This window comes from Rattus rattus, chromosome X (genome assembly GCF_011064425.1).
Source record: "Rattus rattus isolate New Zealand chromosome X, Rrattus_CSIRO_v1, whole genome shotgun sequence".
NCBI lineage: Eukaryota > Metazoa > Chordata > Mammalia > Rodentia > Muridae > Rattus > Rattus rattus.
The window spans coordinates 94,524,655-94,548,486 of record NC_046172.1 but is presented as its reverse complement, the minus strand read 5'-3'; the positions used below and the strand labels follow the sequence as shown (position 1 = coordinate 94,548,486).

Sequence of the window (23,832 nt, the reverse complement as noted above, 5' to 3'; positions counted from 1 at the left end):
AAAAAAAAAAAAAAAAAAAAAAAAAAAAAAAAAAAAAAAAAAAAAAAAAAAAAAAAAAAAAAAAAAAAAAAAAAAAAAAAAAAAAAAAAAAAAAAAAAAAAAAAAAAAAAAAAAAAAAAAAAAAAAAAAAAAAAAAAAAAAAAAAAAAAAAAAAAAAAAAAAAAAAAAAAAAAAAAAAAAAAAAAAAAAAAAAAAAAAAAAAAAAAAAAAAAAAAAAAAAAAAAAAAAAAAAAAAAAAAAAAAAAAAAAAAAAAAAAAAAAAAAAAAAAAAAAAAAAAAAAAAAAAAAAAAAAAAAAAAAAAAAAAAAAAAAAAAAAAAAAAAAAAAAAAAAAAAAAAAAAAAAAAAAAAAAAAAAAAAAAAAAAAAAAAAAAAAAAAAAAAAAAAAAAAAAAAAAAAAAAAAAAAAAAAAAAAAAAAAAAAAAAAAAAAAAAAAAAAAAAAAAAAAAAAAAAAAAAAAAAAAAAAAAAAAAAAAAAAAAAAAAAAAAAAAAAAAAAAAAAAAAAAAAAAAAAAAAAAAAAAAAAAAAAAAAAAAAAAAAAAAAAAAAAAAAAAAAAAAAAAAAAAAAAAAAAAAAAAAAAAAAAAAAAAAAAAAAAAAAAAAAAAAAAAAAAAAAAAAAAAAAAAAAAAAAAAAAAAAAAAAAAAAAAAAAAAAAAAAAAAAAAAAAAAAAAAAAAAAAAAAAAAAAAAAAAAAAAAAAAAAAAAAAAAAAAAAAAAAAAAAAAAAAAAAAAAAAAAAAAAAAAAAAAAAAAAAAAAAAAAAAAAAAAAAAAAAAAAAAAAAAAAAAAAAAAAAAAAAAAAAAAAAAAAAAAAAAAAAAAAAAAAAAAAAAAAAAAAAAAAAAAAAAAAAAAAAAAAAAAAAAAAAAAAAAAAAAAAAAAAAAAAAAAAAAAAAAAAAAAAAAAAAAAAAAAAAAAAAAAAAAAAAAAAAAAAAAAAAAAAAAAAAAAAAAAAAAAAAAAAAAAAAAAAAAAAAAAAAAAAAAAAAAAAAAAAAAAAAAAAAAAAAAAAAAAAAAAAAAAAAACAAAAAAAAAAAATAGTAAATAACTGAGGGCTATAGGCCTGCACCACCAGGCCTAACTTCTTGCTATAGATGTGATTGGCATTTCCTTGCCTACTGACGTGGAATATCTTTTCATATGTTTATGAACTACATCTGCTTCTTAGGAAAAAAAAGTGTATTCAGATCTCTTTTTGTAGTGCTGGGAATTAAATGTCGTATGTACATGTTAGGCTCTATCAATATGCTGTATTCCAGCTATCTCAAAGTTGAGATTAAATAGTGATACCTATAAAAGTCATGTTATTTCATTCATTTCCAAGAGTCATTTGAGATGTAGCACATAAGGAGAAGTCAAATAATTAAGGTGGTTATAGCTCTGTGACTATTGAGCTGGCCTTATTTGGTTTTGGTGAAATACCTCAGGAGTTATATCATTGGTGTGCCATATCAAGAGGCACGATGTGACATATTGTACCACTATTGATAGTCCTCAGAACACAGGAAATACTGTATTTCAGTACTAGATATTTTAGACAAAACTAAACAGAAGGAGGAGGGAGGAGGGGGGAGGGGAGGGGGGGGAGGAGGAGGAGGAGGGGGAGGGGAGGAGGAGGAGGAAAGAAGAAGAAGAAGAAGAAGAAGAGGAGGAGGAGGGAGGAGGAGGAGGAGGAGGAGGAGGAGGAGGGGAGGAGGAGGAGGAGGAAGAGAAGAAAGGGGAGGGGGGGGAGGAAGAGGAGGAGGAGGAGGAGGAGGAGGAGGAGGAGGAGGAGGAAGAAGAAGAAGAAGAAGAAGAAGAAGAAGAAGAAGAAGAAGAAGAAGAAGAAGAAGAAGAAGAAGAAGAAGAAGAAGAAGAAGACTTTAAGGCCTTTCTGGCTTAGGGATCCTAGCTTGTTTCATGAAGTAATTGGCAGATCATAAGGTCCTTAAGAAGATGGTTGACAAATTTTAATTTTATGTCCTTTCTTAAAGTCGCCTTTACTTTTCACTATGTAGTATCCCTAGAAACCACATTAAAGCAGGATCATTATGAGTAACTTCATAATTGGATGATGTGTTCCTGATTAAGCTTTAACTAAAGCAAACCTATAGTGATTGAAGCAACTATGCAGTGTGATCATAAGTTCAAGATCAGCCTGAGCTGCACAGCAAAACCCTGTCTCCAGAAGTGAAGAGAATAACAAAAATGGGGACTGGAGAGATGGCTCAGAGGTTAAGAGCACTGTCTGCTCTTCCAGAGGTCCTGAGTTCAATTCCCAGCAACCACATGGTGGCTCACAACCATCTGTAATGAGATCTGATGCCCTCTTCTGCTGTGTCTGAAGACAGAGACAATGTAATTAATATATAACAAATAAATCTTTTAAAAAAAGAATAACAAAATGTAAAAAGTTATATAAATGAAATCTGCCAGTATGTAATCCCAGGGAAGGTTAACTTTTTTATTCAGAATCATTCTCTGGAGATTCATTCCATGTCTTTTTTGTATGAATGGCTCTTGCCTGAGTAGTATTCCATGATATGAATGAGCCACAGAGTGATTAGACATTCACACACCAAACATTATTTCCAGAGGAGAGGCTTTCGTTAATAGGGTTGCTAGAAACATTCATCTTCAAGTTTTGTTGCAAATGTAAGATTTCATTTTTCTGGGATAAATGCCGAGGTATGGAAGTGTTCAGTCACATGATAGCTGTAATTTTCCTTTATAAGAAATTGCCACACTGCTTTCCTGAATGTCAACATTTTACATTTCCACTAGCAATGCACTAGCGATCCATTTCACCACCTTCTTGTCAACATTGGATCCTAGTTTAAAAATTTAACCATCCAGATAGCCACTCTATCTCACTGTGGCTTAATTTGCAGTCTATGGTGGCTAATGTGTATTGAACACATTTCTTGGCTTTATTTATTACCTGCATACTATTCTTCAATGAACCATCTGTTCACATATTTGGTCATGTAATTTTTTTTATATTCCATCATTTTATGTGCATGTGTAGTTTACCTGCATGTATGTCTGAGCACTATGTGTGTGCCTAGTGCCAGCAGAGTCAAGGAGGGGGAATTGGGTCACCCAGAACTGGCATTACAAACTGTTGTGAGTCACTCTGTGGGTACTGGCAATCAAATCTGGGTACCCTGAAAGAGAAGAAGCCGTATTCTTAACATATTTCTTTAGCACCCCCCCTTTTTTACTTTTGCATTTTTAGAGTTCTTCATACAGTTTAGATACTAGTCATTGTCAACTATATAGTTTATAAATATTTTCCCCTCTTATGTAACTTATCATTTTTCTTCTCTTTACAGAAATTAATTTTTTAAACAGCTTGGGCTATCCTGGAACTCACTACCTAGGTGGTCTTGAATTCACAGAGAGCTACTCGCATTCGCCTCCTGAGTGTTGAGATCAAAGGCATGTGCCACCATACCTGGCTGAAATGCTTCTCCCCCTCCCCCAGAGCAGATATTTTTCGTTTTGCTGAAGCTTCCTTAATTTCTCATTTTACAAAGCATACTTTGATATCAAGATTAGGAGAGCTTTGCCTAGTTTTTAATCCCAATGATAGTCCGCTAGTTTTCTAAAAGCTTTAAAGATTTACACTTTAAGTTTAAGCTTATTGTCTACTTTTACTAAACTTCTATAAGGTGCTGGGCCTCAACTGGGATTTTTTCAATATTTATTACTCTGATATCATTTATTGGAAAACAAAATAAAATAGTACCTTTCCTTCATTGAATTGCTTCTATTCTAGTTTTAAGTTAGGCATATTGAGGAGGTGGTGCTCTGTTCTGTTCTACTGCTCTTTGTATCCGTTCCTTTACCAACACCACATATTCTCTGAGGTTTTTGTTTGTTTCTTTCTTTGTGTTGGATAGAGCCTCACAGTGGATAATAGACTAGCAGAAACCTCAAACTTATTTCTTCAGCTTCTCAGGTGTTGGGATTATATATGAACATCACCACATCTGGAAAGTCTTATATGTTAACTTTATTTACTTTATGTGTATGGATTTTTGCCTGCATGTATGCCTCACGCATGGTGCCTATGAAGGCCACAACAAAGTGTCACATCTCATGACAGTGGAGGAGTTGCAGTTGCTTGTGACCTGGCATGTGGGTGCTAGGATTCTAACTAGGCTCTTCTGAGAGAGTAGCAAGTGCCCTTAGCTGGTGAGCCATCTCTCCGGCACCAAATCCTATACATGCTTGATAACTTTAATATGGCAGACTGAAAAATGATGTCTCAGAGATGTTTATACCATTACTTGGGAATATGTTACTTAACCTGGTAAAGAAGATTTTGCAGATGTGAATAAGCTAAGTACCTTGAGATGGGACGATATTCCCCGATTATCCAAGAGGTGTGACGTTCAGTTGGAACGTTCCATTTAATGATGGAATTAGAGATGAGAGAGACAGCAGTGTAGGTACAAGCCAAGGAACACAGCTGGCTGAAAAAAAAAAAAACAAGGAACCAGATCCTCCCCAAGAGCCTCCAAAGCAAATACAGTCTTGCTAACACTTTTAGTCCAGTGACATTGGTTTAAGACTTCTGGCTTCTGAACTGTACATAACACATATGGTTGTTGTCTAAAATCATTAATTATGATAATTTGTTCCAAAAGCTGGTATCTAATAAACTTTGTAATTAGACAGAGTTCATTTTTTTCCCAAAATTATTCTACCTACTCCAAATCTTTTTTTTCAATTTTAGGCTAAGCATGTTTATATTATTTATATATGTGTCTACAAAAATGCCTTGTTTGATTAAAAGAAAAACCAGTGTCTTACATTTCCAAATATGTCTGTTAGGCTACCTTTGCACTCCTGGTTCATTGTTGATAAGGCTACTATTGATGTCTTTTTCTTCACCTTTAGAAATGGAGTTCTTATCATCCAACATATCTTAGGTACAAACTGGCTAAAGGCTCAGCTCTATAATCTTTCATACATTTTTGGCTGGAGAATAGCCTAGATAGTATTGTTACATATTATCATCTCCAAAGTGCCTGAACACACAGGCTAAGTATCTGAAGTTCTAGCTTTAAGGAGCTATGACATAAAAATGCATTTAAAACAAACTCTGCCTTTCACTGGATTCGTTGTTTTTATATATTGGTGTATTAGTACAATAGTGCTACAATTTACTTAATTGCATGAATAGGGCTATTGAGTATCAGGTATTTTTCTCCGGACAAGTTGCTCAAAGAGTAGACTGTTTTGTGTAAATCAGAAACCTAGCAACCCTAGAGTCACACTAGGGAGAGCCAGACTCATTGGAGCACAGCAGGTGATCTGGGAAGTTTCCAGAAATTTCAGTTCAATGGGTATTTATAATTCAAAGAGGGGGCATTTTGACCAGTTGGTAGCACATTCATAAAACAAAACAATATGCAATAAATAAAGATATAGTAGGCATTAGAATGATGTTGCTTGGTCCCATGAGCTTTGGAGTGTTTACTCATAGAAGTATTAGGCTATCGCCAAAGCACTTGTAGGGGTATGTGTTTTATGTAGCAAATAAAAGCGATTAAAAATTAAGTAGACATGATATGGGAGGAAGGTAGAAATTAGGGATCAACTCTTCCAATTCTACTGTAACAGGAAAGAATATGTTAACTGTGACAGTTGATGGAGTTTTGAAACTTTAAGTCTTTAGAGAAAAAATGCCATAGCAAATAACTTTTTTACTTTTATAGGCTCCTTTTGATCTTAAAAGTGTTGTAATCTTTCTCTAAATTATGAGAACTGAACAAACTATCAGCTTTAGTTCTTTTCTTCCTTTACGTCACTGAAAATTTCAGAATACAATTGTACTAAATGTGGATGGATGCATTTCTTTGATATAAAAATGATACTGTTACGTCCATGCAGTGACAGATATGAATGTGATATAACCTTCTACATGTTTGCTAGCTGACTTGAAATGGGGAAAGAAATGCTTTCAAATTGGGAATATTACAAGTAAAATTACCTTCACACTCAGTAACAAAAAATAAATAAATAAAGAGGACTCAGGGAAAATTTGCCTGACCAGAGGTTTTGACTTTTGAACCATGAGTACTGTGCAGGAAGCACTGATTAGATGCATGTTTCAAAAACTCAAAGGATCGATAGCTATCCCAGTGCCAGAGAAGGTTTGTAGCTAACAACTGACCAACAGTTCTACCAGCTACTAGGATAATCAGAAAAATAAAAGAAAACAAAACAAACAACAGCAAAAAATCCTGGACTCTGCCAGGCATTTTAGCTTTGTTTTGTATCATTTAAACTGATATGGCCATGACTTGCCTACTGTTCAAGATTTTCCACAGCAAACGCTCTCATGCGTGAATACTATCTTTATCAGTCAGAGTTCTATGATGATGATGATGACGGTGATGATGTACCTAAGAAAATCAAAGGCATCAGTCCATTGTCATTGGGTCCAGTTGTTTCTAGGACATCCTGTAAAGAGTATGTGACATAGCAGTGCTGTCCACTTAATGGTTGCCAGTGGGAAGCAGGAACGAAATATCCCTTTTAAGGGTATGTCCTGAATGACACACTTCTTCCAAACTGGCCTACCTACTAAAGTTTCTACAAGGTCCCAATATCCCTTTAAACTACAAATCCATTGATAATTAGAGCCTCCATGATCCAGTATCTCCTGAAAACCCCAACCCCGAACTCAGTGCACTGGCTTCATAATGCAAGATGAGTTATCTCTTGAAGATGAGCACAAGAAGTCTATGTAAAGATGAACATTGAGATTGGAGTCCTGCCAATGCAAGCCAACAAATGCCTAGGGCTACCTGAAGCCAGAAGGTGACAGAACAGACCTTTCCTTAAAAGAAAAGTGTGATGATATTGAAAGTTTCACCTCCAGCACCGTTCACTAAAGCCCTCTTGCCATGTGAGTCCTTGCTGTTGACAACTTTCAGCACTTAACAGTCAACATCTAAGCTCTCTGCCTATACTAATACTTCTGCTGAGTATTGACGGTCCATCACACAAGACATAAGGAAAACTAAGCAAAAAACAGGTGAATGTTCACAGTAGCTCAGTGGAATTTACCTTGATCCTTGATCCTAAGTTGTCAATGTTTGCTTTGGGAAAAGTCACAGCTTGCTTGGTAATTGGTACTTCAGGGCTGGAGAGATGACTCAGCATTTAAGAGCACTGACTGTTCTCAATCGAACCTGGGCTTAATTCCCATCACTCACATGGCAACTCACAACTGTCTGTAACTCCCGTTTCAGAGGATTCGACATCCTCACACAGACTTGTATGCAGTCAAATCACCAATGTACATAAAGTAAAAAATAAATTATAAAAAAATACCTTTAAAAAATAGTGATAATTCATTGTGATTAATGTGGAAAAATCAACGCCCCAGGGCTAAGATAGTGTACTGGCAGATAAGATACTGCTCCAGGTTTCATAAAATTAATGCCTTTAAAAATACACATCTGATCCAGAGAGGGCCTCAAAATACCTATATTCAGAAGAAAATGAAAGAGACAAGCAACACACATTTGGCAACTGTGAGAAGGTTGAAGTAAGACAGGAAGCAAGCAAAGAGAAAGCAGACAGCAGCTAGAAAGAGGAAACCAAAGGATTTGAGAGAATAGTCGTCTTGTTCTTGAAATCTTTGTGTAATTCCCCAAAAGAACAAATTCAGTGTTTGAAATAAGATAGAGCATAGAAAGCATATGGATATAAATAGGGAAAATAGATGAATACTTTTTTATTCTGGTTCATAATACCGGTTAATAATTATAATTATTTAGTTTTTATGAGACATAACCTGCCATGGTCTCTGAATATCCCTCCATACTTTTAATGAGTTTAGCAAGAGTACAAAGCCCTTACTTATCTTGAGCTGAGCCTTTTCTCCGAGATTCGTTACTTCAGGACTGGAGAGATGGCTCCGTAACTATCACTTGCTCCTTTTGCAAAGGACTTGGGTTTGCCTCTGTCCTAGTTGGGGTTTCTATTGCTATGACCAAAATGCAAGTTGGAGAGGAAAGAGTTTATGGAGCTTACACTTCCACATGACCAAAAGAAACCAAGACTGGAACTCACTATGTAGAGCAGGCTGGGCTTAAACCCACAAAGATCCATGTGTTCTGTCTTCTGAGTGCTGAAATTAAAAGTGTGTACCACAAGGCCCACAAACTTCTACTAAGAAGCTAAATGGATTTCCAAAGGTCACATACTCTCAAGGTGACCATTACTATCATGACTGTCTCAGTCACCTTTTGATTGCTGAGAAAAAAAACACTATAACCATAGCAACCCTTATAAGAGAAAGTGTTTAATTATGGGCTTGCTTACAGTTTTAGAGGCTTAGTCTATTATCACCATGGCAGGGAGCATGGCTGCATGGCCATGGTGCTAGAGAAGTACTTGAGAGCTTCATCCTGATCTGTAGAAAGGGAGGGAGGGAGGGAGGGGGAGCAAGGGGTTTTGAAACAAAGCACATCCAGTGATATACCTCCTACCTTCTAATGCTATCATAAAGTTCCATTCCCTGGCAAGTAAGCATTCAAATATCTTAGCATTCCACCTCCAGCTTCCATAAGCTAGTAGCCACATCATAATGCAAAAATGCCTTCAGTACCACCTCGAAAGTGCCCATAGTCAGTCTATCACTGTCACGAATACTGTTTAAAAGTCCAAGTCCAAAGTCTCTTCTGAGACTGTGGTAATCTCTTAATCTCAAGCCCCCAGAAAATATAAAAAAGCAGATGACATATTTCTAACATACAACAGCAGAAAATATACCATTTCGAAAAGATGGTAAGAGAATATAGTGAAGAAATATTGGACCAAAACAAAACCAAAATTCTGCAGGTGAAACTCCAAAATCCAGCAGGGCATCTCCATGTCTGATATCAAAGTGCTCTTCAGATCTCTAATTCCTTTAAGCTTTATTGACTGCTCTCTCTCTCTCTCTCTCTCTCTCTCTCTCTCTCTCTCTCTCTCTCTCTCTCTCTCTCTCTCTCTCTCTCTTAGGCTGGTTCTAGACCTAATGTGCATCTTTCCAAAGTATGTACCTATGATATCTCCAAAGTCTTGAAGTTTCCAAGGCAATTCATACTTCACCTTCACAGCTTCACAGAATGGGCTCTCTAGGTCTCTCTTTTTTTTTTTGGTTCTTTTTTTCGGAGCTGGGGACCAAACCCAGGCCTTGCACTTCCTAGGCAAGCGCCTACCACTGAGCTAAATCCCCAACCTCTCTGGGTCTCTTTGCAGGGACACCCTGGCACATGCCTGTCCTCGGTGGCTTTCTTTAGTCACCACAGAGAGATTCCACAGCCCCTTCCTTCTATTCTTGACTCTAAAGCCAGAACCACACGGCTGAAATTGCCAAGTTTTACTCCTTGATGTGGCTGGAGCTCAGTCTCGTCGTTCAGTTACATTTACATCAGCTTTCCGTTCTTGATGGTTTCCTTCATTGCCAAAGCTTTTTTTTTTTAATTCTTTTTTTCACAAGTTGGAAGCTTAGTTGGTAGGGTCTTGCCCTGAGGTCACCACTCTTTTTACTTCATTCAACTTCAGGTTTTCTTTAAACATTTTATCTCCTTGAGCACTGGCCTTGGTTCCATTACACTTCCTGATGTTCCTTTTCTCCTCAAACTGAACACTTCCTATTTTTCCTTGGTCAGCATAAGAGAGCATAAAAGTGAATACTAATAACCCTATGGCAGCATCAATTCTAGGCCACCTTGAAATCTCTTCTTCTAAAGCAATTAAGCCAAAATATAGCTTTAGGCATACTTTTTGGACAAGGGCAGAAAGCATCCACCTTCTTTGCCAAAATATCACAAGAATGGTTTGCAAGAGCCATTTATGTATCTATCTGTCTGTCTGTCTGTCTACCTATCTTTTTCTTAGGCTAGTTACTGATATTCTTTCCTCTGAAACTTCTTGAGATGGGCCTCTGCAGTTCAAATCACCCTCAGTACTTTCTTCCATGCTTCTACTAGAATGGGCCAGTAAGCATTGCTTAAAGTATCCAACTTCTTTTCTACGCCAAAGTTCTAAAGTCTTGCATATTCTTCCAACAAACAGCATTACCAGGCCTGTCATGACATTATCCCAGTCCCTGATACCAACTTCTGTCTTAGTCAGTGTTCTGTTGCTGTAAAGAGACACATGATCACAGCTACTCTTCTAAGAGAAAGCATTTATTTGGGGGCTGGCTTACAGTTTCCAAGGTTTTGTCCATTATCATCAGGGCAGGGAGCATGGCACCAGCATGGTGATGGAGAAGAGTCGAGAGCTACATCCTGATCCACAGGCAAAAAGACAGAGACAAGGCCTAGAATGGGCTCTTGAAACTTCAAAGACCTAACCCAGTGACATGCCTCCTTCAACAAGGCTGCACCTCCAAAGCCTTTGCGAATAGTGCCATTCCCTGAGGACTAAGCATTCAAATGTGTGGGCCTAGCGGGCCATCTTACTCCAACCACCACAATTGCTATTCCTTCTTCCTTGAGAAATCCTCCATTATGCTTTACTTATACCTTCTTAATGTCATTCCTCATTCTTACCATAAAAGGAGCACCATTTTAAAGATGTAAAACAAAAAGAAAAGGAAAACTGTAAAACTTACCTAATGCTCACATCTCATTTTTCCTTCCAGCATAAGTAGGTAATAGCCCATACTCTAGGGCCAGCCTCCACTCACTAGCTGAGTAACCTAAGGAAAAATTATCTAATCTCTCCTTGCCTCAATTTATATTTTTGTACAATCAGTTTTGATAACACTGGGCACCTCCTATGGTTGTTATGAGGCTCAAGTGGGTGAATAAAATACACAGAATTTACAACAGTGCCAAGCGCACAGCAAAAGTCCAATAAGAATTAGTTATTAATCTCATGTTTCTGAAAGCAGACTAATCCAGAAATTAGACTTTCTGTCATCTAATTTTCCATTTGATGATGATTGTGCTGACCATCCTCAATCTTATTATCATCATTGATTAAATACAGATCATTCAAAAAGCAGATATTGTGCTTTTAACAGAAGAATATTCCATTTCACTTCAAGAATCTATCCTATCAGAGTCCTATCATTGGTAGGTGTCACAAGGAGTCCAAAGAAAGTTTAACCAGTGAAAACATTACCATTGGAATACATTAATTAATGAATTGACTAATTAATTAATAAAAACATTACAGATGGAATTAAATAAAGCATTTAATAACTTCTTTATTTTTTCCAACCAACTTTTAATAACTTGGAAAGAAGATCTCATGAGACTACATGCTGAACTAACCACAAGGGAGGCTTATTATCAACCAACAACTCCAGCTAGGACTGGACAAACTTAACTGGCAAACCAAGCTCATTGAAATCTCTTCCCCTTCCACACCATGTGCTCCTGAGTAGATACCAATGTCGACGTGAATTAAATGTACATCTTGATGTGATAGACTCTACTTTAGGATTGCAGCTACTTTTGCCTGTGAAACACAGTTTGGCAAGTATATCTCCTTTTTCGCCACACTTTCGCATCAATGTTTTACTTAGGAAACCCTGTTCCTCTTTTTTGTAGTTTTCATCTCAGCAAAAATTGTCTGTTTATTCCCAACATCGCTTTAAAATAACTAAACTGTACTAATGCTCACAGGCTGAGGGTAAGGAAATGGAGGTCTCTATAGGTCACAAGTCCTTATCAGTGTATTGTCAGTTCAGAGAGGGGTGAGAGTAGTGGGACTATAGAAGCAAACATTTATATAGTAGAAGGAAGAATCAGGTCTTAAAGCATAAGCAACATTTTTTTAGGAAGAGGAGGAAAGATTGAAAACTATAGTTGCTTAACATCTCCTACTTTCTACAATTCTTTTCCATAGACTCGTTCTGTTTTGTGGCAAGCCTTTGAGCCAGAGAAAACAGAATTCTTATTATCTAATCCCATAGGTGGATCCTAATCGAGTGGTTCTAGAGCAGAAGCCATTAACTACTCCAATCCCGCTAAAAAAAAATCTCTTCCTGAAAGAAGCTTATACATGGTAATCATAACTTACGTGCAAGCATATTAAAAATGAGCAGGTGTTTAAATTTACTTTTAGGGGCTAAGAATATATTGGTGGGTGATAGAGAACTTACCTCACATGTGTGAGACTCTGAATTCAATGACCAGCAATGCAACAAGAAAGAATATATTTAATTCTCTATTAATGAAAGAACCAGTAAGATGCCATGGTCACTTCATATGAGTAGTAACAATGCTTATGTGTATATGGAGCAAAGGAAGTTTAAAGTGAATGTATAAATGGGAAAGTGTCTTTCTCCATGGGAGAGGAGAGGAAAGTCCCAGAAGACCATGTTCTTTGAACTTCAAGAGTGGTAAAGTTGCTCAAGTGAAACGAAAGACTAGAATTAGATAGCTAGGAAGTGTCTACTTTGATCAGCTCCTGTTTATTCTTTCTCAGTCTCTTTCTCCATATTATGCCCTTCACCATGTTATGATGCTGCAAGGACCACCCCCTCCCACCCTGGTGTGGCCCTTTGATCTTCAGCTTCCCATTCTCCACAGACATTAGTTCAAATAAATGCTAACTTACCCAGAATGCTTGCCTGAGGCATTTTGTAACAGTATAACAATATAAATGAAAAGAGTTCTGAGTGAAGCTATGGACATAATCATACAAAGTGACACAGCAAATGATACAGAGCCATAGCATTGATGGCTGGGTTAGACATAGCTGGCAGCATCTTTTGCATTCCCATACTACTCCTGAGCTCCTCAAGATCAGTTGCATGTAAGAAAGTCATTCAGAGCCATCCAATTAGACAAGATGGATGAAGCAAAGAAGTGCAGGCCAACAGGAGTCGGATGTAGATCTGTCCTGAGAGACACAGCCAGAATACAGCAAATACAGAGGCGAATGCCAGCAGCAAACCACTGAACTGAGAATAGGACCCCTGTTGAAGGAATCAGAGAAAGGACTGGAAGAGCTTGAAGGGGCCCAGATCCCATATGTACAACAATGCCAAGCAACCAGAGCTTCCAGGGACTAAGCCACTACCTAAAGACTATATGATGGACTGACCCTGGACTCCTGACCTCATAGGTAGCAATGAATATCCTAGTAAGAGCACCAGTGGAAGGGGAAGCCCTGGGTCCTGCTAAGACTGAACCCCAGTGAACTAGACTGTTGGGGGGGGGGAGGGGAACACCCATAAGGAAGGGAGGAGGAAGGATGTTTGCCCGGAAACCGGGAAAGGGAATAACACTTTGAAATGTATATAAGAAATACCAAGTTAATAAAAAAAAAAAAAGTCATTCAGGCAGGGTCATTCTAAGCCAGGGTAATTTTGAGTTTAAGAGGGATCAAATGTTGGGGTTTGGAAGTTGTTAAGTATTAGATGGTGGTAAGTACATTTCAGTCTGAGCAATTTCATGAGCCACAAAGATTTCAATCATTGTTCGTCTACACGTATACCTAACAGAGGTAAACTAAACAGGAAATAGTAATTCACAGTTCTGAGATCCACACGAATACTTTTTTCTTAGTCCCAGAAACTAGGGGTCCTGTGTGAGCAGACATGACATTTTATTGAGCTCCTGATGGAGGGTTTGTGCAGTCATGCATTTATGAGTGCCACATGTACGTCCAAATACATAAATATGCAGCTTGACCTTTAAACTATAATTAGTTACATGATGTGATACACACAATAATACATAAAATAGCCCCCTCACGGATGTAGCCACCTACACGGTGTGGTCTGAGAAGAGATCTAAAGCCTTCCTGCTTCCTGGCATGTTCTATTCTTTGTGACACCCCCATCATTAATACTGCTGCTCTTGGGAAAGAGCTGCAGAATATTCTCAAAATGCAGCAGACTCTTTGAAAGAGGACTAACAGGAACAGGATATAATGTCTAGAATGCAGAGATAAAAGACTCAAGAAGGATGCCCTGTAGGCAGTTCTGAAGAGTCCTGGAAATGCCATGGGAGGAAAAGCCACTGGAAAGGATGATTAGAAACAAGCAGGAAGGACGTTTAGAAGCACGAGGAGAAAAAGTTGACTACTGCCCAAATGCGTGCTGACTTCATGACAGTATGCAATGATACAAATACATTAAGAATTACCCAGAACAGATGGCTGTGCCACACACCCGTAGTCCATGTTACTTGGAAGGCTGAGGCAGGAGGATAACTTGAGCCTGGAACTTAAAGGCAAGTCTGGGCATAAGAGCAAGAGACTGTGTCAGGAAAACAAAAAAAAAAAAAAAAAAAACCCCAAAAAACAAAGAAAAAACATACATACTCTGTAGAAGAACTGAGGCTCAAAACGACAAGTCGCCTATTGCATAATCTCGGTATCTGGTGGAAGAGAATATGGTTGAGAATTGATACTCTGCAACCAGAGATACAAATCAGATGTCAGCTGTGGAAGAACTGGTTTATCATCCAAGATTGAATAACGCAAATGCAAATAACTAAGAGAGCCATCATAATGCCACTTGAGTCTTCATTGTTGGGATCAAGGTAGTCATTAAGTACCTCTTGGTGCACTGGGCTGGGGCAAATGAGTAGGCTTTGTCCACATACACTGTGTAATCTCAAGGTGGAAGGAGAGAAGGCAAAGGCAGAACTAGAAAAATGGACAACTTATGTTAATTCAGTAAGTTCCTTTTTTTTCATTGAGTGCATTTACCAGAGTTGAGGGAAGACCCTAGTGTGTGTAGTCATTCCCTTTTCAGGCCATATCTGGGGGTGGGGGGTGGGGGGTGACAGGCATTGTACAACTATGTAAGTGATAGGGAGGAGTTGATAGAATCAACTTTTAGCATAATATTCACAGGTAGGATTTAAGTGAAGGGAAAGGTGATTCGTCTTAGGCAAAGCTAAATAAATTCCAACTATACCACCAGATTCAGAAATTCTGATCATGTGTTAGTTAAGCATAATTAGCATATCTAGCATAACTTTTAAAAAAGAACCAGAAAGTCATAATTAATTTTTATGAGATCAACATGTATACCACATTCCTTCCTGGTAGAAACTGGAGCCACTCGAAGAGCAGATGAAATATTTTATTAAAGTCTTAATGAAGGGTTTGCACTGACATGCACTTCTGAAAGGTCCACTAATATTCCAATGTGCGAATATGCGGCTCATCCTTTAAAATGTAATTATATATGTATGGGACGGGATACAAATACTAATGCATAGACCTGGCCTTCCATGTAAGCAGCCTCCCACACACTGTCCCTCGCATTTCCTTGAAGAAGCCTATCCTGAAGCAGATACTAAAGATACACTGTATCTCTGTTGTCTTGCCCCTCTTCACAGCCTAATCAAGGAAAGAGAGACATCTGAATAATGGATTTGAGAGGAAGAGAAGGCTCTGCTCTGCCCTGCAGTTTGCAGCTGCTGTTGTTCCTAAGTCTTTATTGTGGTCGGCTCTTTGCTTGTTAGACAGGCTTCTGCTTGTTCCTTAGGTGGGTGGGACTTCTTAATTTGAGGGTGAGGCAAGGTATCAAAAACAAACTTGAGGTCATACTTCTCAGCGATGTCCTCCAGTCCTGATCTATTAACCGATGGTCTCCACTGCCTTATGGGACTGTGGAGTCTACATCTCAGGTGCTCTCATGTTAGAAAGAGGAAAAGACCACGTTACCGATTGTGTCCTTAAAACCCAGTCAATGAGAATTGATGGAGAGTAATGAGAAGGCTTTATCAGAAGTGGAGAGAGCTGAGAATAGGGATAGGCAGAAAATTCCCACAACCCTCCTGTAGAAGCTCCAACCTCATTGTTTCATTTTTGCTTGCTATACTGTTGATACCACTAGGATATGCTGCTTTGCCCACGGCTTCTCAAACTATGTGAAGGAACACCTTTTCACTTATTAAAAATTGAAGCTACTGAGAAGTGATGCTTTGTAAATTGGTATGTATAAATGTATTTATAAGTGGACCCATTACTGGGGTTCACTCCGACATTTCAAAGATAGCCACATTGTAGTCAGGTCGTATTCATCCTCCCTTTGACCTCTCTGTATCATCCTGGCTCTCCCTCTTCCTCCCGTATCTTTCCTCTTCCCTAGTACTTCCCCTATTAATTTCATGTAACTCTTTGGTTTTCATTCTACTTCCCACACATGAGAGAAAACATGGAGTACCCTTTCTATCTCTGGTTTGTTTTGTTTAACACACCTTTCCATCCATTTTCCTGCAAAACACACAAACAAGACAAAACAAATCAAAGCAATGATGTCCTCATTTTGTTCGTAGATACCACATTATTGGTCCAGGGGTTGGGTTTGGCCATTGTAAACAGTGCAGCAATAAACTTAAATAAAATGATCAGCCTTGATTGTCAACTGGTACGATTTACAGAGACTATGCTGTGTGTCTCTGAGGGCATTCTCAGAGAAATATTTTTGCCTATATTTGATTTCATTTTTTCATTAATTTATTTATTCACTCCAATCTCAATATCAGCTACCCCACCACCCCACTCTCCCCATCCTTCCTCTCTCCCCCCCTCCCCCCCACTCCTCTGAGAAGGGGGACCCTCCCCCCACTCTGGCATATCAAATCACTGCAGGACCAGGTGCACCCTCCCGCAGAGACCTTTAACTGAGGCGGGAAGGCTGATCCTGAATGTCAATAGTACTATTCCATGGATTAGGGGTCAGGACTTAATTAAAAGGAATACATGAAAGTGAGAGTGAAGCACCAGCATACATCTCCCTGCGCTCTCTGAGGACAAGTGCAATGTGACAAGACATCTTTCCCAACTGCTAAGTCTTCCAAGACATGATGGGATTACAGTTTCTCAGTCACTGAGTCAGGGAATCTTTCCTTCTGTAACTTGCGTTTTGGTCAGATATTTTAGCACAACAAAAGCAAAAACAATTACTACAGAGAAATTGGTGGCAGTGAGTGGGAATGTTGGTATGACTAACAGAACCTATTGTTTGTAGTCTTCGGAACTGATTTGTAAAAAGGATTGGCAGTTGTTTAGATGGGAAGCTCTAGAGCGCCATATGCAAAGCCTCCTGGTTCATTTGGGTGCTATTGTGGAACACCAGGATGCTGACAGAAAGTCAGACACTAAAGATTGTGCTTACAGGGTTCCCAGGAGAACAGGGACTCTAGTGGGAATTGAACTAGAGGCTTTAAAAAAAATAAAACATTTCAACTGCTTCCTGATTACATCCTGATAATTTGAGTGAGGTTGAATTCAAAAGTAAAGCATCAAGTAGTTGGTTGAAAGAAATTGCAAAACAGCACAGCATTCAGGCTTTGGTTGTGTTTTTTTTTTATTCTGTTGTATTCTGATAAGACACCACCAATGACTATTTTTGCTTTTATCGAGTCTTCATTTATGGATTAAAATAAGATCGCTTTTGGAAACTATTCCATATGCTGATGAAAATTATGCATTCTGCATCCTTTTGCCATTGGATAGGGTATTCTTTAGCTGTTGGGTCTATAGTCTTTGGTCTATGGTATAATTTCACTATAATACATCTTCATTATTTTTAACTTGGATTATCTCCTTTGTGTGTGTTTTCATGATCTACTCAGAATGGGATGTACACACCCATGCACACATGTCTAAAGGCCAGAGGTTGACACTGGATGTCTGCCTCTATTGCATTGTGCCTTTTGTTTGTTTTTTCAAGTCAGGGTCTCATTGTGTAGCCTAGGCTGTCCTGGAACTCTATGTAGAGGAGGGTGGCCTCAAATTTACAGAAATCTATCTGTCTCCCAATTCTGGGATTACAGAATTCCAGGACTACATCTGACTCCACCTTGTTTTTTTTTTTGAGACAAGGTCTCTACTAAACCTTGACTTCTTGATTTGCTGTATTACCTGGCTAGATTCGCCCCGGGATCCTTCTGCCACTGCTTCCCAGTGCTCAGAATTGCAGCTATAAACCACTGTGCTTTGCTTTTTATGTGGATAATGGGGGTCCACTTTCAGATCTGCATGGTTACGTGGTGAGGATACTAAACTCACCAAGCTCTTTCAGCTCTTCTTTAATTTAATTTTTTTTTTTCAGAGCTGGGGCCCGAACCCAGGGCCTTGCGCTTGCTAGGCAAGCGCTCTACCGCTGAGCTAAATCTCCAACCCCTCTTTCAGCTCTTCTGATCTACCCCTTGATGACTCAAGTTTTGAATGTCTATCCATAATATCACCCAATATTATCATATTAGTATCTATATGTTTCTTTAGTTCATGTTTATTTTATAAAATTAGACTAAAATATTCAGAGCACATTTTATACCTCTTTTATTGTCTCTTTCACCCTAATTATTATATCTTCTTGTTTTTTTTTCCTTTACCAATAAGTAAATAACTTCTCTTCTGCTGGTTGGTTTTTTTTTTTGGCTAAAAATCTGTTTTGTAACATCTCTGTTTAGTTACTCCAGATCGTTTTTGGATTTTGGATATCGTTTTCCACACTTTCACTTTCAATCTGGGATTGTCTCTGTGGTTGAGGTGGCTTTTTTTTTGCGTGCAGTAAATTGTTGAGTGTTATTTTTTATCTGATTATTCAGTCATCATTTTTGACATTTTAAAAATATTTATTTCAAGATTCCAAATAAAAGCAATGCCAAGTTTAGCAATAGTATAAGTCTAGTAGTGTTTTAGGAACCAAGTAATGTGTTTTTAGTGTTGCTTTGACTTTTTCTTCCCTCAATTTTTAGTATCAAATATTCTCAATCTGATCGGTAATTTGAATAAGTCAGACTTATCTTCTAGTAATTGGAATAATTGGGTATTCATGTTTTCTCTCATTTAGAGGCTGAAAAAAATCTATAGAAATAACAAAGGGCCTTGAAAACTTTGAACCTCCGGGTATCTTTGAGTCATCCTTGATAAACAGATCTGACTCTCCCAGTAAATTGTAGGGCGCACATGAGCTAAATAACCTTATCCAAAGGTCTAACCTCCGTTAATTAATGGGTAGTTCTCTGAGAACATCTGCAATGTTCCTTCATAAGGGAAGTCTTAGAATTCATTCAAAGTCCTAGATTAACTTGGAATTAAGGAGGTGGGGGGAAAAGTAGGAGATGCCCTGGGGCTAAGAGTGTACCTAAGACTGGGAAGTAAAGCATGCCAGATGGTCTTGCAACAGGGTTAAGCTAAGATTTCTAATTGTCAGGGAAATAGCTAACTGTTCCAGATTCTGCTCCTCTTGGCATTTCTTATTCTGTAATGTTCTGCTTCCAGCTAAATCCACGTCGTTTACTCATAAAAAGAAAAGGTCATATTAAAATGATTGAATGGTTCCTGAATGGCGTAGAACTTTAACTAATTGTTCCCCAGTGTTTAGTAAATCTGCAACGTTAATGAAAATGTTGCTCTCTCTTTTCTGGGCTGCTTTGTTTTTAAGATCAAAATGGAGGCAGTTTGGATCACAGGGGCAATTTACCCTTTGCCTCTGGCCTCACTGGGGCACCAGATTTCCATTCTGTTGTGAAGTGAACTGACATTATTTATTCCAGCTTGGTCTGTTAAAACTCCAAGACTCACATTCCATATTTACTCGAAGATACTACCAAGTTAGTGTTATTTATCAAGGGAAAACTATCTCTGGACATGGAGGAACCAAAATGCCTCAGATATGAAACTGGTTTCATTTCTCTTAAACATTTAAGATAATTTTTTTGAAATTGCAATTCCTCCCTTTAACTGTTCCCTACTCTCTCTCTATCACATGACCTTTATTTTCTAATCCTTGTTTATGTATATAAATATATAGTATATTTATCTAAATATATACATATAACCTGTTCAGTTTGTTTAGCATTAGTTGTATGTATTGTTTCAGAGCTGACCACTGGTATTGGATCAATAATTAAGGGATTTCCTGGGGGAAGACTATGTCTCTTGCTTTCAGTATTCCTTAATTACCTATAATTTTATGTTGGTTTTGATTGGGGGGTGTCTTTAATTTTCAGACAGGATCTCACTTTGTATACCAGGCTGGCCAACAAACTACACAGATTCCCCTGCCTCTGTCTCCCTAGTGCTGTGATTAACAGCATGCCACCATACCTGACTAAAATTAGTTTTATTAGGAGTGGGCTTGGTGACATTTAGGGGAAGAGGGAGGTGTCAATAATAGTCTATTTTGTTCACTTGTGATTTTAATAATTGTGAGATCCCAAGACTTTTCATCGATGGTGGATGGACGGGAGGGGAAGGGGGGACATAAGGAATAAGAAGAGGAGGAGATTTATTATATTGTTATAGCTGAGTGATGAATAAGGTATTTTCCACCCAAACTAAGGCCATCTGGCAGGTCTTTGGCAGAACTGAGCATGTAACAAAGAATATTAAGTATAAAGCTCTCCTTCTAAATTAAAAATCATTTTTGTTCTTCAATGATGAGGAAAACTCGTAGCTATTTTGCTATTATCAGCCGACTGTCCTTGAGTGTGCTGAAATGAGTAGAGAGGGTTTTTATTTTAACAATTGGAATAAAACAATTTTCTTGCTACTGTCAGCCTCTTGCTGTGTGCCTTATTGTGCATTTGCATTCAAATGATCCACTTCCTAGTAGGGAGCCTCACCTGGAAAATCTGGCTTTCCCTAGCCACATATTCAAATCGAATCCCAGAGATGGGAAATGTTAGAATAGTCAGTCATTCAAGGGTTTCCATCTGGAGGCATCATGTTGTCTTGTTTAGTTTCTAAAATGTAGAGCCTTAATTCTGCTTCAGCAGAGCCCTTCTACAGCTTTGGTCACAAGAAGAATGTGGGTAAAATACCTTTGAGACTTAGAGCCACCATGCATACTGTAGGAGCAGCTGAGGTTCTCTTGGCATTTATTCCCTACCTACATCCCTAATACTATATGCTACAGATGAATCATTTGACTTTCTTTTTTTTTTTTTTTCATTTGACTTTCTTATTTGAGCCTTTTCCCCCTTGGTATTGAATGTGTGTAAAGAGTTTGGTCACATATGCTTTCTACCAAGTGCGGTGTACTGGTTACTCAGCATGTCATTGTGACCAAATACCTAACACAAACAGCTTAAGGGACAAAAGATTTATTGTGTCCAGGGTTCCAGAGTTTTCATTCTGTTGTGAAGAGAAGTTTCGGTAGAGTGAAGAGGGAAGATGATGGTGCAATATTTAGCCTTGAAGGACTTGCCCTCACTGACTTATTAATTCCAATTACCACCCCCACATCTTACTGTTTAGCACCTCCCAATAATGCCATCATTTTTGGAAGCCATAAAGTTCAGAGCCCTCATGATCAAATCAGTTCTGGAAAGTTCTTCACAACCATAACCAGAGATTTGCTTTTCTAATAGTCCAGCCAAATTTGCCATTGCAGAACATTTGGTTGTGTGGGAGTCCTTTTTGCTTAATATGAGGTAGCTGCCTGAAATCTTGCTAACTTTTGCTTTCAGCTGAGTGAAATATCTAGTCTAGGAGAAGTCTGTGACTTAAAAAAAATCAATCAAAATTCTCTCTCTCTCTCTCTCTCTCTTCTTCTTCTTCTTCTTCTTCTTCTTCTTCTCCTTCTTCTTCTTCTTCTTCTTCTTCTTCTTCTTCTTCTTCTTCTTCTTCTTCTTCTTCTTCTCCTTCTCCTTCTCCTTCTCCTTCTCCTCCTCCTTCTTCTCCTTCTCCTCCTCTTCCTCCTCCTCCTTCTCCTCTTTCTTCTCCTTCTCCTTCTTCTCCTTCTCCTTTCCTTTCTCCTCTTCCTCCTCCTCTTTTTTTTTCTTCTTACTCTTCCTCTTCTTTCCTTCCTCCACATCTCTTTCACCTGTTTCAACTTGGACATTCTGAGTTTCTCTAAGTCTAATTCCACACATCCAAACACATTTTCTGAATAGTCACTGCTTTCCTGCATCCTCAAGATTGGCTCTATTGAAGGGTGAATCCTCTAGATAGAAAAGTCACTGTAGAAAGGCTCCCTAAACTTTGTCAGATTTCCAGAGGAAATTCAAAGTTGTCTTAAGTCATTTTTGTGTTCAACGATTTAGGATGCGAGCATTTAATTCTAAGCAATAGAGGTGATCTAGCTTGTTATTTGGGTATATAAAGAAAATATTGATTATATTCAATACTTTGTAATATATAATACCTTGTGTGTTGCAATGCATGATTTTCAAAATTTTTATTAGCATATATCGATGATACCTAGTGATGGATTTCGTTATGACATTTTAATACACGAACATGTACTTTGACTGCATTTCCCACACCCTTTACCCCCTGGTGCTCCTCTTGCTCCTGCCGATTACCTTCCTCTCCTCCACTAGTTCCATTCCTGCTTTGCTGTGTGTGTGTGTGTCTATGTGTGTGAATGTGTGTGTGTGTGTGTGTGTTTTGTGCATAAGTGTGAGTGTATGTGATTATATGTGTTTGAGCATATGTATGATTGTGTTTGTGTGTGTGTGTGTGTGTGTGTGTGTGTGCGTGTGCGTGATTGACTTTAATTAGGGTTGCTTGTATGAGCATGGGTGAAGGATTATTTATAGAAGTGTACATAAATCACCAGTAGTCATATCACTGAAGAAAATGTCTTTCCCTCACCCAGTAACCACTAAATGCCTTAGAGCCTCAGGGAGTGGTGTCCATTTGTAGCTAAGTATTTAGGTCTCTTAGTTTTGGCATTTTGACCAGTTAGGAGTCTCCCACCAACGCCTTCTACAAAAAGAAACTTCGTTGACTATAGGCATCCGTGCGTTTTAACTTGTCTTATTAAATCTTTCTAACCTGGGAGGTAAGGAAGTTATTAATATTAGCACAAGGAAACAAAAATCAAAAGAATAAACAATTTTCTTAGCTTAGTGTCCTAATCTTTTCCAACTGGAAAGGTAACTTTAGCACAAAGTAGATTTTATTGTTCATGTAACTGAGTGCTTCCTGGCAGAACTGAAAGAATTTCCAGGTAGTACAGCTTTAGAGGCTAGAATACAGACTAAATGCTGCCAGGATTTTCTTTATACGCAGTTATTTTTATTCCTTCTTGCCGTTTCTCAAATTCCTTCAGTATACAGGCTCTCTCTGGAATGGAGAATGTTCCCACTCTTATGTCGTTACAGTTCATGATCAAAGTGAGGGCTGTCTTTGCTTAAGATACTTTTGGTAAGAGCTCCAAGTTGCTTAGCTTTAAGCCAGGTGTGACATTCTCTGGGCTGATCGGCTTTTCTCAGAAAACGCAACATTTTGTTTGGAGCATAGGATCCTGTGCTCTCACCTTTGTAACCAGTCAGAACGATACAAACTAATTCTCAGCTTACTAAGAAAGCAATAAAAAGCAGTGATAGCCTTAAGAAAAGAACACTTGGAATATGGTAGGGGTATAGGAAAAAAAAATGCTCATTACATGTTACCAAACAAAAGTTGTGAAAATTCCAGTTTGTTATTTCAAAACATCGTGCTAGCTTTCTCTTCTCCTTTCTTCTGCCATCGTGCGCTCTGTGCCTGATTCAGATCCTCGCCATGTCTTCTCACATGACTTTCAGAATCAAGCTATTCCTGGCAAAGAAACAAAAGCAAAATCGTCCTATTCCTCAATGGATTCGGATGAAAACTGGTAACAAAATCAGCTTCAACTCTAAGAGAAGACACTGGAGGAGTACGAAGCTGGGTCTGTAAGGAGTCACACAATGGCAAGAACGAAGGTTTATACTGAAGTGCGACGGTTGATCAGTCGGGCCAGATGGATTTCAACATTTTTAACCTGGAGACTTGCTTGTGTCTGAATTAGAGTGTTTGTCAGTAATAAAATTTAGAACCTTAAAAAAAATCATACTAAGAGAACATGAGAAGAAACAAACTGGTTGATCATACAAAAGTATTTAAGTTCTTTTTTTTTAAGATTTATGAATTT

General features: G+C 37.6%; 1 protein-coding gene across 1 annotated transcript; it reads left to right on the top strand.

Annotated features, from left to right (window-relative positions):
• The first annotated feature begins 23,411 nt into the window (after positions 1 to 23,411).
• Positions 23,412 to 23,607, top strand: LOC116889291 (60S ribosomal protein L39-like). The gene has a single exon (XM_032890422.1). It carries the CDS (start codon positions 23,442 to 23,444, stop codon positions 23,595 to 23,597), a length of 156 nt encoding a protein of 51 aa, XP_032746313.1. The 5' UTR covers positions 23,412 to 23,441; the 3' UTR covers positions 23,598 to 23,607.
• The last annotated feature ends 225 nt before the right edge of the window (positions 23,608 to 23,832 follow it).

Bases quoted from the DNA above. Each gene is read 5' to 3' on its own strand.
- LOC116889291 (XM_032890422.1), top strand. From the start codon at position 23,442: ATGTCTTCTCACATGACTTTCAGAATCAAGCTATTCCTGGCAAAGAAA.